Source organism: Geotrypetes seraphini, chromosome 15, assembly GCF_902459505.1.
Source record: "Geotrypetes seraphini chromosome 15, aGeoSer1.1, whole genome shotgun sequence".
Lineage (NCBI taxonomy): Eukaryota > Metazoa > Chordata > Amphibia > Gymnophiona > Dermophiidae > Geotrypetes > Geotrypetes seraphini.
Window position 1 is genome coordinate 31,925,288 of NC_047098.1, and position 14,302 is coordinate 31,939,589.

Sequence of the window (14,302 nt, forward strand, 5' to 3'; positions counted from 1 at the left end):
TTTTGGTGTTTTATTTTGGGAGGGGAGAGGGTGTCTAACCCTACTGAATGCCCTGGGGTCATCAGAGCCCAGACCCTGGGGGAATTATGTGCAACCTTTTGTTCTTTTTCTGGGACTGGCACGTCCTTTTTGGGGGGCTTTTCGTGCAACGGGGGTATCTGCTCCCCGTGCACCCAGGGAACACCTTCGCATCCCTCTCCATGTTTGTAGGGTGAACAGGGGTGGGTGGGAGGGTGATTGGGAAGAGATTTCTGGAGTTCATGGGTGGGTATAAATGACACATGATTTTGTAATGTCCTGATTTGTTTTAGCGGATATCCCACCTCTGTTTGATGCCTTTTTATACAACTGTTTTTCTCTGGTTCTGCCTGTTTTCAGTCAATAAAAATTGTTTACAATCTAAATCTCTATGGGCTTCAGGGCCGTTAGCACAGCGCAGCTGCTAGCGTGGCTTGGTAAAAGAGGCTGTAAATTGAAAATAAAGTCATATTCCCTACCTTTGTTGTCTGGTGATTTTATTTTTCTAATCATCTTTTCTCAGTCTCTGGTTGAACTTCCTTCTATCTGTGTTCATAACTGTGTTTCCATGGCCTTCTTTTATCCATTTGCTATTTTTCTCTCCTTCACTTTCTGCCCTATATCCATCTTTGTCATTAACTTTTAACATTCAACTTTCTTCCATTTTTCTGCTTTTTTTTCCCCAAAATCTATCTACTTTTCTATGTCTTCCCTTCCCATCTATCCATGTGCACCATCTCCTCCCTCTCTCCCCTTCCCTTCCATCCCTGTGCACCATCTCTTCCTTCTCTCTCCCCTTTCCCCTTCTCATCCATCTCTGTGTACCATCTCTTTCCCCCTCCCGTGGTCTGACATCTTTGTATTTCTCCTATGGTCTCCTCCCATGGTCTGACATCACTGTATTCCTCCTTCCCCCGTCCTATGGTCTGGCATCTTTCAACTCTCCTTCCCACACCCTGGCATCTCTCTCTTCTCCAGAGACTGGGGAAAGGTTCTCAAACTTCAGAGGTAGATCTCGGACAGCAAACTTTGACCAATGCTCCCTCTAATTAGTGGCTGGGTGCATGCAAATTAATTTTTGTGTGAGTGACAAGTTCTAAAAACTAACAATTTTTGATCCAAGTATTAGCAATTTATTTCTGTACAGAGCATAAAAAAAACTATCACACATATGATAATTGATTTAGTTTAGTTTAATTATTTTTTTTATAGTTTACTTATGTTTGAAAGTGGGTCAGGTCAAACCATGTAACAACCATGTGAAATGTAGAAGTGATTGCTCACAAGCTCCACTTAGAGGGAACATAGCACATGACCCATATGCACCAGAGGCTGGGAAAAGGTATCACCCCCTCTCTCTCCAGTCTCCCCTTCCTGCTGGACCAGGTGAAGCACTGGCTTGGGCATCGACAATAAAGAGTGCCAAAATCCCAGTCTAGCATCTATCCCTCTAGAAGTTTGACCGGACTAGGATTTTGGCACCCTTTATCACTGGTGCCCTGGGCCAGGGCCTCACCTGGTTCCATAATTAGAGCTGGCCCTGCCAGTGACCATTTATGCCAGGATATTCAATGCTAGCATTTGGGTACAGCCTGCCACAGAACAGCCTGGTATAAGAAGCTCACAGCCACTGACCACCATGAGCTGAATATTGACTTGATCATTTTGAACTCTTTTCAGGGCCTACATCAAAATCTGTTGGTTTCTCAACTGATAAAAGACCACAAACAGATAGAGGGACAAAACCTGCTCACGAGGCATTCTTTTGTTTTCCTTTAGTGAAAGACATTAAAACATAGAGTCTACAAAATGGATTTTATTAATTGTAATATACCCAGCATTCTATTATCATCCATCACACATATACACGGAATACACTGCAAAGGCAGGAGAGGACCTATAATATTGCTTAAAAAAAAGGGGTTAACAGTCAGCATCTCCTTCTTTCTCAGACCTAGAATAAGCAGCTGTTTGGTTAACTGTTTTCCCTGAAAATAGGTTCCTTCTCATAGAAATGTGAAAAATTTGTCCTTTCCATTCCTAAAGCAGAAAGAAATGGAATATAGTGCAGTACAAGCTCACAATCTTTCAAATCCAAGCATTCAAAAACACATATTAAAAAGGCCACTTAGGTAATCCTGGAGGATATACAGAGCATAGACACATCTGTCCCAGTAAGGGAAAGGAAGAGTAAGGTGTACAGGATGAGGACAGAACCTGGGATATGGCACAGGCTGTAAGGGATAATGGCAGAGTTTGGGATATGGCACTGAATGCAAGGGACAGTGAAAGAGCTAGGATATAGCACAGGTCATAAAATGTAAAAACAGAGCCAGGGATATATCACCGGGTGTGAAGGATAATGACAAAGTATGAGATATGGGAAAAGAAGTACATGCAGGATAAAGGCAGAGCCTCAGATATGACATGAGCTGTGAGGGGTAAAAGCAGAGCCCTGTAAGGGATAATGGAAGAGCCTGGGTTATGCTGCTGGTCAGGGATATGAAGAGAGCGAGTTATGCACTAGATTATGAATAATAATGACAGAGCCTGGGATATGGCAGCAGATTATGAAGGATAACAGCGAGGCCCAGGATCCTATATGGTGCCAACTTGACTTTGAAGTTGCTTTTCCTTTGCTGAGCCAGCTCCTGGCTTGGCCGTATTTCCTGCTATTTATGTTTTATCTCATTTATGTCCCAAAAAGTAAAAAAAACAAACAAACAGTTCTTTGGTCACATATGGCTTAGTGCAAATGTGGAGGCCGGAGCAGTTTGGCATGTTCCTGATTTACATTACTTATTGACAGCACTTTGATTTTCTTTTCTTCGTTGTCAGGTACAAGTTGTTGTCGTTATTGTTAATTCCTAAAAAAAAAAAAAAATAGATAGAAAACTCAACTCATAATCATAAAATTCCATGAAGCCTCTTTCCAGTGAAGAAGGCAACAGCAATTCACATGATTGTGGAAGCTGCAGCTCCTTCACTCAACCAGTAGGTGTCACTTTTAGACTAACAGTGCAAGGAACAAGGGAAGTGCCAGACACAGGACCAAGCAAGAACCCTGAGGGGACTCATTAGTGCATTTCAGGATCATTAAACTCTGTCTTGGTCTCCATGTCTCACCCATGTGCCCCAGCTATGCTTCAGCAAGCACAGATTTCCAGACACTTAGAAAGACTGGGCATTAGTGATCAGTGAAAGACTCACGGACAACATCGCCGATGTTCCTAGCTCTCCTCTTTTCCAGCTCAGCCAACACACTGCTCTCAAAGGTCAGAGATGCCACACGGAAAAAGAACTCCTTCACATTCTCTCCTGAGACACATGAAACAAGAAAAGCCCTCAGAACTAGGAGAATATAGAATTAACAAATACATTGTATGTGTCTCCTTTGAATGACAGCCACTAAGAGGAGTCCATGGCAGAAATATCTCATTACCAACCGTTCTATTCAGTGATCCAATGATATGACATGAAGATCTTGCTGTTCTCTAAAATGCTGCCCTTCCTCCTTCCCAACACTGGTAGGCTGATCTCGGTCTCCATTCTCCCCACTCCCTGCATCAGCTGACCACGTTTTTAACCCCTCACTGCCTGTTTTTGGAGAATACTCTTCTACCCTGCCCGCTCCCTGTTTTTGGAGGGTCACAGTCCTTGTTCACCTTTCTGTAATGAAACACTGCCATCAACCAGGCAGCCACTTCTGGCCCAGGCTCCACTGTTACTACATTGGTCTGTAAGGGCAGCTCTTGGGGAGGGTAGTCATTTAAGGTCCATCCTTGAGTCTTCAGTTATATGTTGCCAGAATTCTTCTGGAAAGTATTTTATCAGCTTAGACTGACTAGAAACTGAAACCTTTCTTTACAAGAGTAAGTTGACTGCAGTCATCTATTACTTGGTATCTTTGTGAATGAACCATTGTAATGCCTAAGTAGGATGGGTAGTCCAAGAAGGTGATAAGGTGTTTGCAATTGGTCCAAGATGTAGTTGGTCAACTATTAGTTGCCACAAGGCAAAATTAGATGATTGTCTAGGACAGCAGGTTCCGAGGGGTGGCAAAGGGCAGAAGCGGCAGAAAACAATGTGGAGACTTTAGGATCAATTAGGTCTGTGGTCCTCCTAAAAAAAACTTTTGGTGAGCACACTATACTATCTACTGTTTTGGGATACGGAGTGGGATCCTGCATACTCATGAAGGGATCTGTGGGATCCATTTGCTTAGTATGCATTCACTCTTTTCTCTCAGATTAAGTATAATCTGTTTCTTTTTATGTTATGCAACTGATCTACAACTGGAAAAATCCCACCCTTTCCTGGGTAAATAACATTTAGAAATTGCCCTCATTACATACAAAGCAAAGTTTAATATTTAAAAACATGTTCCCTGATATTTAAAGCTGCTGACTGCTTTGGGCTGAATTGCTGGGGCCAAGTTAAAGGCACTGAAATTCAATATCTGGGTCAGCCATGGACCCGGAAATTATGGAGGTACCGGCCAAAATTCAGTGCTAACCTCTGCAAAGATAGGACTGCCTTTTGCATGGTCCTATCTACCCAGTAAGCCAGAGGTAGGGAACTCCGGTCTTCGAGAGCCATATTCCAGTCGGGTTTTCAGGATTTCCCCAATGAATATGCATTGAAAGCAGTGCATGCAAATAGATCTCATGCATATTCATTGGGGAAATCCTGAAAACCCAACTGGAATACGGCTCTCAAGGACTGGAGTTCACTACCCCTGCAGTAAGCTATGGGAGCTCTGCATATTGCCAGAGCCTGCTTAACTGCCAGTACTCCCCAACTCCACCCACAGATGGTGCCAGCACTAACCGCAAAGTAACGTAGAGGTAAAAGCAGATATCCAGCAGCACTGTGCACTTAAGAGCGATTAAATATCCAAAGCCATCCCGCTCAAAGCCTTTCCAATATCTACTCCATGATGTCCACGTATACATTTTATAGAACTGATGTGGTACTGGCAGTGGCATAGTAAGAGGAGGGTGGTCCGCCCTGGGCGCCGTCTTGGTGGGAGGGCCAGCACCTGTCCTCCTCTCTGCTCCTCGCTCCTTCCCATCCCCCCCCTGCATGCACACACCCCTTCCCTAGTACCTCTTTGATTTTCCCGGCGCAAACAGCATCACAAACTTTCTGCCCGCATCGGCTCTCTCTCTCTGACGTCACTTCCAGGTCCCACACCTAGGAATTGATGGCAGATAGAGAGCCGACACCAACACGGGCAGCAAGTTTGTGATGCTGCTTGTGTCAGGAAAATTAAATAGGTACAGGGGAAGGGAAGGGGTGTGTGCATGCGGCGGGGGGAGGGGGAAGTTGGGAAAGAGCAGGAGGCAGAGAAGAGGGCGGAGGAGGGGCGCCACTCAGCCTCACTATGCCACTGGGTACTGGGATATCATGAACTTAATTATGAAAATATAAGGCCCTAGAGAATGACATGGGGAAAGAATCTGTCCCTGTCCCCCCTTTCCTCCTGTATTCTCCTCCCCCTCTTCCCTTCCTCTTATTTTTATTTTTTTAATTTAATTATAATCTCCCTCCCCCCGCCCCAACTCCTCTTGTATCCAACTTGTCTGAACTTTGTCCTTGTCTTGGCTTCAACCTGCCTTACTTTATTTCTATTTTTTTATGTTTTTATTAATTTTTAATATTGTAAACCAGCCAGATACCTGTGATGGTCAGTATACCAAATTATAAATAAACTTGAAACTTGAATGGGCTCAACCACTGACCCTCAAGCCTTGCATTGAAGAATGCTGGTATAGAAGGGCTGAGGTTGAGACAGACACTAAAGAATGACACAGGATGGTTAGAACATAAGACCATAAGCATCACCATACTGGGCCAGACTGAAGGTCCATCAAGCCCTGTATCTTGTTTCCAACAGTGGCCAACCCAGGTCCCAAGTACCTGGCAGAAACCCAAAGCGTAGCAACATTCCAGAGCTGAGATTGTGATGTCATAATTCCTCATTCTACCAATGCCTAAAAGCCAACCTCATCAATGATGTCACAATGGCTTCATTATCCTATACTTGGCTCACTTAAGAATCAGAGTATGAATGAACACAGCCACTGACCCTCAAGTCTTGCCTTGAAGAATGCTGGTGTAGAAGGACTGAGGTTGAGATAGACACTAAAGAATGACATGTGTTGGTTTCTCGCGGGGACAGGGACAAATTCTGTCTCCATGTCAAAGGTGGGGAACCTAAGGCTGAAGTTTCTTGTAGGGTGCCCAATATAGTCTTGCATTAGCCCTGTTTAGTTGGTTGTGTGCCAAGGACATCATATTTCCTCTTATTTGGAGCAGTTGCATCGGTTGTTCATTATAGTGAGAGCCAAATGTAAGCTGGGTTGTTTAATTTTTAAAGCCCTGCTTGAGATGGCACTGAAATACTTATGGGATAAGCTGAACTGGTTAAAGACAGGATTGTTGCAGCCCAATTTAAGTGATTATCTTATATGGTTAAGGGCTGAATATCGGCCCTTAACCACAGAAGTGCCAACTCCACCCCTGGAATGCCCCCAAGTTAGCAAGTTTTGGATCAGGCACTAACCATGAATATTCAACTAGTTAAACGCCACTAAATATTCATGGTTAGCCAAGGATATGTGATTTAAACGGCCATGAGCTTCTCTGCACTGTTTAAATTGCTTTGAATATCAGGCGGTGTATCTGTATTTCAGTAAAGTTGTTAAGATTCCACGACAAAGCTAAAACTGGCTTTGGTAAAGCAGTTTAAGGGTAGCATAATCTGGAACTCCATATTAAGGTGCCATGCGCAATAGTTTCTGATTCAGCTCCCTAGAGGTCAGGTTGGCCCCCGATTTCTAGAGATTCAGGAAACTTCTGAAGGGAGTTGGACAGTTGGCATGTGGATTGGGTGTTGCTTAATAACAAGGAGAGGTCGCTGTCTTGCCATTTATGGATGCATTTGGGATTTCAGTTGTCTTTGTGATATTGCTAATTGAAATACATTTTGGTTGTTTGTGCCTGCTGTGATTAAGGTATTTTATTATATTGTATCTCGCTTGGATGTAGCATGTAATAAGCCTTATTCTAGGGAGAGTGTGGCGCAGTGATTAAAGCTACAGCCTCAGCGCCCTGGGGTTGTGGGTTCAAACCCACGCTGCCCCTTGTGACCCTGGGCAAGTCACTTAATCCCCCCATTGCCCCAGGTACATTAGATAGATTGTGAGCCCACCAGGAAAGACAGGAAAAAATGCTTGAGGACCTGAATAACTTCATGTAAACCATTCTGAGCTCTCCTGGGAGAACAGTATAGAAAAATTGAATGAATTCACCAAAAGAATTGTGGCACTACCCCTTCCCACATCTGCCCTCTTCTATTAAACCTGCTTTGTGACCCCAACCTAAATCCTGCAATAGGTCTAAGATAGCTCCTGAGCTCGGTACCAGGATGAGATAAACAATAGCTTACCTGTTAGGGAGGAGATGGCCCAGTATTCTGCCCCCATCTCTCTGGCTACTTTAAGGGCATCCTTCTCAATTAGGGCATATTGTGAAGGAGACTGGGGAGAGGAAGCAAAGATTGAAAGCTTTCAGAAATTTTAATACATGAAGGACTGGGTCCCCCTTCTTAGGGTTACCATATTTTCTTCCGCAAAACCCTGGACACGTGACTCCGCTCCATTTTGCCTCCAGCTCCACCCTGTTCCGCCCTAGCCCCACCTGTTCCGCCTACAGCTCCACCCCATTCTGCCTCCAGCCCCACCCACCCATAGCCTCCTCTCTTCCATGACGAGCTCCAGCCTCGTCTGGAGGGCCTGGAGCATGCGTGGATGTGTGTGTGATGTCATCCGCACATGCTCAGAGGCCCTCCAAATGCAGCTGGAGCTCGCCGGGTTTTGGAAAGTCTATTCGGGAGCTCAGACAGTCCTCTAAAAAGAGGACATGTCCGGGTTTTCCCAGACGTCTGGTAACCCCACCCCTTCTTTAATTTGAGAGAAGCCAGACTACCCTGAGTATACCACAGGAGGCTCACATTGCAGTTCCAGATCTAGCAAGCATACACAAGCAGGCCCTAATGGTACATTAGAATGGAAAACTCACACTGAGATCTTTCTGTGCTCCAACCAGAAAGAGCTGAACAGATGAGGGATCATTTTCCTTCAAAGCATCCTGCAGCCATTGCCTAAGAAAACAGAAAGCTAATTACTCAGTGCTTTGATCAAACTCCTCCACTTGTCAGAATATACATCAGTTAATGACTACTAAGCCTGCCAGCGATCCTAGAGGTACTCCCCTCAAGATCCTCTAGCTCTCTTCCTAAAGTTTTCCCTCTTCATAAACACCCTTCCAGATCTTGTAACACCGTTGCTAGAAATCCTCCTCCTTTCATGCACTGCGCCATATCCTATAACACACTTCCTAGAGTTCTCCCTCAAAACCCCTCCACATCCTGTAACTCTGTATTTGAGGGTTCCCCCCTTCTTTAGATCTACAACGCTTTTCCTAAAGCTCTCCCATCCCTTGAAATCCCCTACAAATCATGTAAATCTATTTTTTGGGGGTCCCTCTTCTCTCACAGGCCCCTTTGGATTTAACAAACTGTCCCCACAGTTCCTCTTCCCCTTGAAAACCCCTCCAGAACTGCTTTGAGAGTTCCCTATCTCTCACAGACTCCTTTGGACCTTTGAGCTGTTCCTAAAGCTTCCCCCATCCTTTGAAACCCACTCCAGATCCTGTAACTCTATTTTTTAGGCTGACCCTTCTGAATGCATAATGCTGTTCCTAGAGTTTCTCCTCCCCTTGTAGATCCCTTTGGATCCTGTACCGTTGCTCCTTTAATTATCCTTCCTTCAGTAACCATTCTGTATCATACACATGTATAATCAAGGAAGGGCTCTGCCCTATGTGAGATTCTTACCTAGTGTGTTCCAGGGATACTACATTGTTCACATCAAAAGTAATGATTATAGCTGGAAAAGAAAGACAAGGTAAAAGGAAAGAAGCAGACAAGGCTTCAATAGTAAACACTGATCTAGGAGGCAGGGTTTTGACAAGATAGAAAATGAGAATGTCTGGGCCTTTCATCATTTGCCACGACAGACTGCAAGATGTACTCTTCATCGTAGACTGTGAAATGGAAGAACAGTTGATATATTTCCTCTGAAAGTGCAATCCTTCACAGTCTCCATGCTGTTTCACCTTAATACAACTTTCCAAAATCTGCAGATTCCATTGAATAGGGCTAGGCCAGTGCCAGTGCATAGTAATACTACATATTTGATTCCCTACACCACTATCCTTGGATCAGCCATGGGCAGTACTCACAACCACAGGGAGACCAAATTATAGTCATAATGCATTAACAACATATAATGGCCAGATTTAGAGCACATGCTTACAGAGTTCTAGCTGTTTCTCAACCTACAGTATGCGTACCCCACCTGTTAGGGGTATGCGGACTGGCAGCCACCCGGAATCTCTCCTTGCCTGCCCCCCCTGAAGCCACCACCACCGATTCCTCCCTACCATCCGACATGCTCCATCCACCCCCATCCCTGTCGCTGCCTCCCGATATGCTCCATCTATACCCTGCCGCCGCAACTCCAGGCACAGATGAGCCAGGCACGTGCAGCGACTGTACGAGGCCGGCCCACAAGCCTTTCCCTGATATCAATTCTGACATTAGAGAAAAGGTTCCAGATCAGCCAATCACTGTTTGACTGGCCTGGAACCTTCTGTCCGACATCAGAATTGACGTCATGAGGAAGACTTGTGGGCTGGCCAAGTGCAATCGCAGCACGTGCCTGGCCCATCACTGCCTGGAGTTGCAGCGGGGAATGGATGGATGGTGGCGGGTGGCGGCAGCAGCGGGGGGGGGGGGGGGATGGAGCGTGTCGGATTTGAATATGGGCTGGTGGGGAGGATATCACTGACACACACTAGTCAGCAATGTTGTGACCTTGCATGGAAAGATATTTGGAGGCTCTCCTTCAACTCATTGGATCCAAAGTGGTCCCAACATAAAAATTAGTGAAGACCACTGCTCTATATGATAACTGGGTGGAATGAGTTGAGAGAATCAGTGCATGTGGGGAACAGAAGGAAACTGCCCAATCAAAAAATTAACCCAGAATCATCACTTACTTCTCCATGAATCTTGATTACTGAGATTATTGTGAAGGTGGAAAGCAGTTTACCATAGAAAAATCATTCCAATCCAGGATAATAAAAACTCTACCAGTGATGAGTCAGTGCAGTCCCAGGATGCCTTACCTTGTGCTCCTCTGTAGTATGTGGAAGCGATGCATTTAAACCTCTCTTGACCAGCAGTGTCCCACCTGATAGCCAGAAGAATCATGTATCAGTGAAATCAGAGAGAGTTGGATATGGAGCTCTATACCTCTCATGTTCCCCTGCTTTTCTTCTTCCACCTCCAGCTTCTCTTCCCTCTCCTGCTTTTCTCCTTCTTTCAGCCAGCTCTACTCCCTGTTTTGCCCTTTCTCTCTCACCCTTTTGGTACTCACAGTTGCAAACTAAAGGGAACGCCCAGCACCTCAAAACGTTCCATCTCAAAGTCCACCCCAATAGTAGCCTTGTAATTCATGTCAAAAGTGTTTTTGCAAAACCTTTGAAAAGAAGGACAGAGATATGACAAGTGAACAGACTACAGAGAGCTGAATATTAAGGTATTTTGTAAAATACCACAAAAGAGCAGATGTATTTTCAAGCATAATAAATTTATCTGACTTCCCACTTCTACAAACACACTTCCACTGATCAGCTACTGAATTTTTCATCAATTTCAGAGACAGAAACAAAGATTGTACAATGTGCACTGGTGGTCACTTGGGGGTACTGAAGGACCTTTGCAGCAACCTGAGGTATCCTGCAACACTGGTAGGCATGCCATTATGGTGAGAGAGATGCACATGAGTATATACATTACATTAGAGATTTCTATTCCACCATTGCCTTGCGGTTCAAGGCGGATTACAAAAGAATTACAAAAAACATATTATAAGAAGAAGATATCTGGTAATTTCTAGAGGAGATAAAGAGTAAATGAGGTTGCTTTGGGGAATTGGGAAGGTATTGGGAAGTGGTATTGGGATGTGGGAAGGAGCTAGCGGTATTAAGTCGTTTGCAGGAATTTCTTGAAAAGTAGAGTCTTTATTTCTTTTCTGAATGTTTTGTAGGCTGGGGGTCATAATTAGTAGATTGGAGATTTGGTTGTCGAGTTTTGCTGCTTGTGTGGCTAGGAGGCCATCATATACTTTTTTCCGTTTGACTTCGATTGGAGGATGCGTGAATGGAGTGTGGGTTTTCCTATGTCTAGTTGACGTAGTTTGGATGAGGCTGTTGTTCAGGTAGGTTGGGTTGTCGCCATTTATGGTTTTAAATAGTAGACAGTAGAATTTGAATAGTATTCTTGCCGGAATTGGAAGCCAGTGTGAGTTGAGGTATGCCTCTTTAATGTGGTCATGTTTCCTCAATGAATAGATAAGTCTCAGTGCTGTGTTTTGGATTGTTTGTAGTTGTTTTATCATTGTTGCTGGGCAGGGGAGGTAGAGAATGTTGCAATAGTCTAAAAGACCTAGGATTAGGGATTGTATTAAGAGCCGGAATTGTGTTCTATCGAAGAATTTTCAAACTTGTCTTAAGTTTCTCATAACTTCAAATGATTTCTGTATTGTTTTATTGATATAGGATTAAAATGAGACAAGAAATATGCTACTGTAGGATTATGGCACAGCCAAACCACAGTATTTTCATGCATATAAAGTGAGCTTTATACACATTTTTATATTCTGTGTGCACCCCATGCGCGCTATATGTGTGAGTGTACAATATAGTGTATTTTTACTACGATGCAAAATTAGCACATTTGTTTGTAAGACCTTTTTCAGGTTTCGTTACTAATAATGACTGCAAGAACCTAAAAAGAAAAGCCCCTAAAAACAAAGGTGTTCATTTTGCAATTAGAGCATCCTAGAAAAATTAACTGGTATAGCACATGTTCTATATGTGTACACGTTATACCAGTTTATTTTCACCTAGGCATGCAACTTGTGGGCAATATATGCATCTGCACATTATATGTATGGGTGCATAGCTAAGAAGAAGAAGAGAAAAAAAAAAACCCCAACAAATTTTTAGATTGAATCAGGTTGGGCAGACTAGATGGACCATTCGGGTCTTTATCTGCCGTCATCTACTATGTTATGTTACTATTATATGTATAAAAATATGGTAGCCATTTTCACATCTCTCACAACTTCTGGGCCCATCATTTTGGCCCCCTTTTTTCAAGCTGTGTTAGGGTTTTTATCGCCAGCCACTACGATAAAAGCTCCGGTGCTCAAAGAATTCCTATAAGCGTTGGAGCTTTTACCTTAGCGGCTGGCAATAAAAAAAAAAACCCTAACACAGCTTGAAAAGTCTGCTAGCGACACATGCAGCGAAACTGGACCACACTATCTCCAACCTGCTGATAACAACAAACGACTACAAATATTTTCACAAAGAAATGAAAACCCACCTATTCAAAAAATCTATACACATGGCTTAACCCCAACGCAACTCCCCCCTTCACCAGTTCCCTTCTCTTTAGCCTCAAACATGTCAACTGCTTCCCTAACGGTATATATACTGGACCTGCACTATTTCCTATTTGTACAGCATCTTGTAGCTCTTGAAATATACAGCTCCATTATTCTTGTAACTTCTCTTGGAAATGACCAGAATTCTCTCTGTAATTATCCTGGAAATGTCCAGTTGTCTCTTTTGTAATCCGCCCAGAACTGCAAGGTTGAGGCGGAATAGAAATCAGTAATGTAATGTAAAAGAGAGGGCCTTTGTTTTGATGTGCCTGATGCTGTACTACCAGTAGGTGGCAACCTTTCTGCAGCCCAATAGAATTTAGTGAACATTTTTATTGAATTTAATTAATCAAATAGAAAACATGCACATGAAATTGCTACGCATTATAGAATCTCTCCCCTTTCCCTTCCTAATAGCATACAATACAAAGTATAATAATCTGAAAACAGAAATACATGTGGACAGTACCAAAAGAGTAGAACTTGGCATAAGCTAAGTAGAATTTAAAAGGAAAAAAAAAGAGCAATGTCTGTTTAAAGTGTTTCAAGAGGCCTCCCGGTATGTCTTTCTCTTTTTAGTTCTTGTGATCACTGAATTGGTAGCAACAGACCAACAACTACTTCCTTACCGGTTAATTAAGCAGGTCTTCCCAACGGACAGGTCTCCCACCACTATTATTTTGGAGATTTTGAATCTGCTAGGGAAACAGACAGAATTTGGCATTACTTTGTAACTAGGGTTACCATATTTTGAGAAGAAAAAAATTGGATGCTTGGCCCCGCCTGTTCCACCCCATTCTTGCCCCATTCTGCCTCTAGCCCTGCCCAGTTCCACTGCCAGGCCCACCCCATTCTGCTCCCCAGCCCGCCCCCAGAAAGCCTTGTCTCTTCTTCCCCAACCTCCAGGCCTTGACTGGAGGGCCTCAAGCATGTGTGAATGTGTGTGACATCATCCAAACATGCTCAGAGGCCCTCCAGATGTGGCCAGAGCTTGCCGGGACTTTCCAACGGACATACTGCCGGGTTTTGGAAAGTCTATCCGGGCATCTGGATAGTCCTCTGTGAAAAGGACATGTCTGGGTTTTCATGGATATCTGGTAACCCTATTTTCAACTATCCCCTGGCAGCCTAGGCCTGGCTGGATTCTGCCCTCTCTGCTGTTCAGAGAACTTGACTTCCATGTGTAGTTTGAGATGTTTCAGGTTTCACGTGTGCATCAGTGGCATAACCAGACTTCAATTTTGGGGTGGACCTACCACCAAAATGCAGACTTCCCCCCAAAAATTAAAATATGAAATACCTGAGCTGAGTTACAGAGTGGATGAGTAGCTTAATAGTTAGTGCAGCAGCCTAAAATCCTTATTTCTCCATTGCCCCAAGTACAAAATAAGTACTTGTACATAATATGTATGATTGTACTACAGAAACGCAGTAACATCCCCCTCCATATCCGCGGGTTCAGAACTCGCTACTTCGGTTATTCACAGTTTTCGTCAGGATGACCCAGCCCCATCTCCCGGACCTCTCCACTTACTTTTAAAAAACCTGGTGGTCTAGCAGTGAAGCAGAGCAGGAGCGATTTTCCTACGCTCCTGCCCTATCCAGAACTGGGAACAAAAATGGCTGCCGTGAGTTCCTATGGTCTCGCAGGAACTCGTGGCAACCATTTTTGTTCCCGGCTCTGCATGGGGCAGGAGTGT

At 44.0% G+C, this 14,302-nt stretch overlaps 1 protein-coding gene across 2 annotated transcripts in view; it reads right to left on the minus strand.

Moving 5' to 3' along the window:
* Positions 1–1,814: 1,814 nt before the first annotated feature.
* Positions 1,815–14,302, minus strand: part of RAB34 (RAB34, member RAS oncogene family) — a 30,024-nt gene continuing 17,536 nt past the window's right edge. Inside the window, exons 4-11 of one of the 2 annotated variants that reach the window (XM_033922318.1) lie at positions 13,232–13,297; positions 10,527–10,628; positions 10,276–10,340; positions 8,921–8,972; positions 8,104–8,185; positions 7,472–7,562; positions 3,229–3,336; positions 1,815–2,885 (exon numbers count right to left, since the gene is read on the minus strand). In XM_033922318.1, the coding sequence (XP_033778209.1) occupies positions 2,818–2,885; positions 3,229–3,336; positions 7,472–7,562; positions 8,104–8,185; positions 8,921–8,972; positions 10,276–10,340; positions 10,527–10,628; positions 13,232–13,297 (634 nt within the window). In that variant the 3' untranslated portion in view covers positions 1,815–2,817. Of the gene's footprint in view, positions 2,886–3,228; positions 3,337–7,471; positions 7,563–8,103; positions 8,186–8,920; positions 8,973–10,275; positions 10,341–10,526; positions 10,629–13,231; positions 13,301–14,302 lie in introns of both variants that reach the window. The other variant, XM_033922317.1, reaches the window with a different exon arrangement.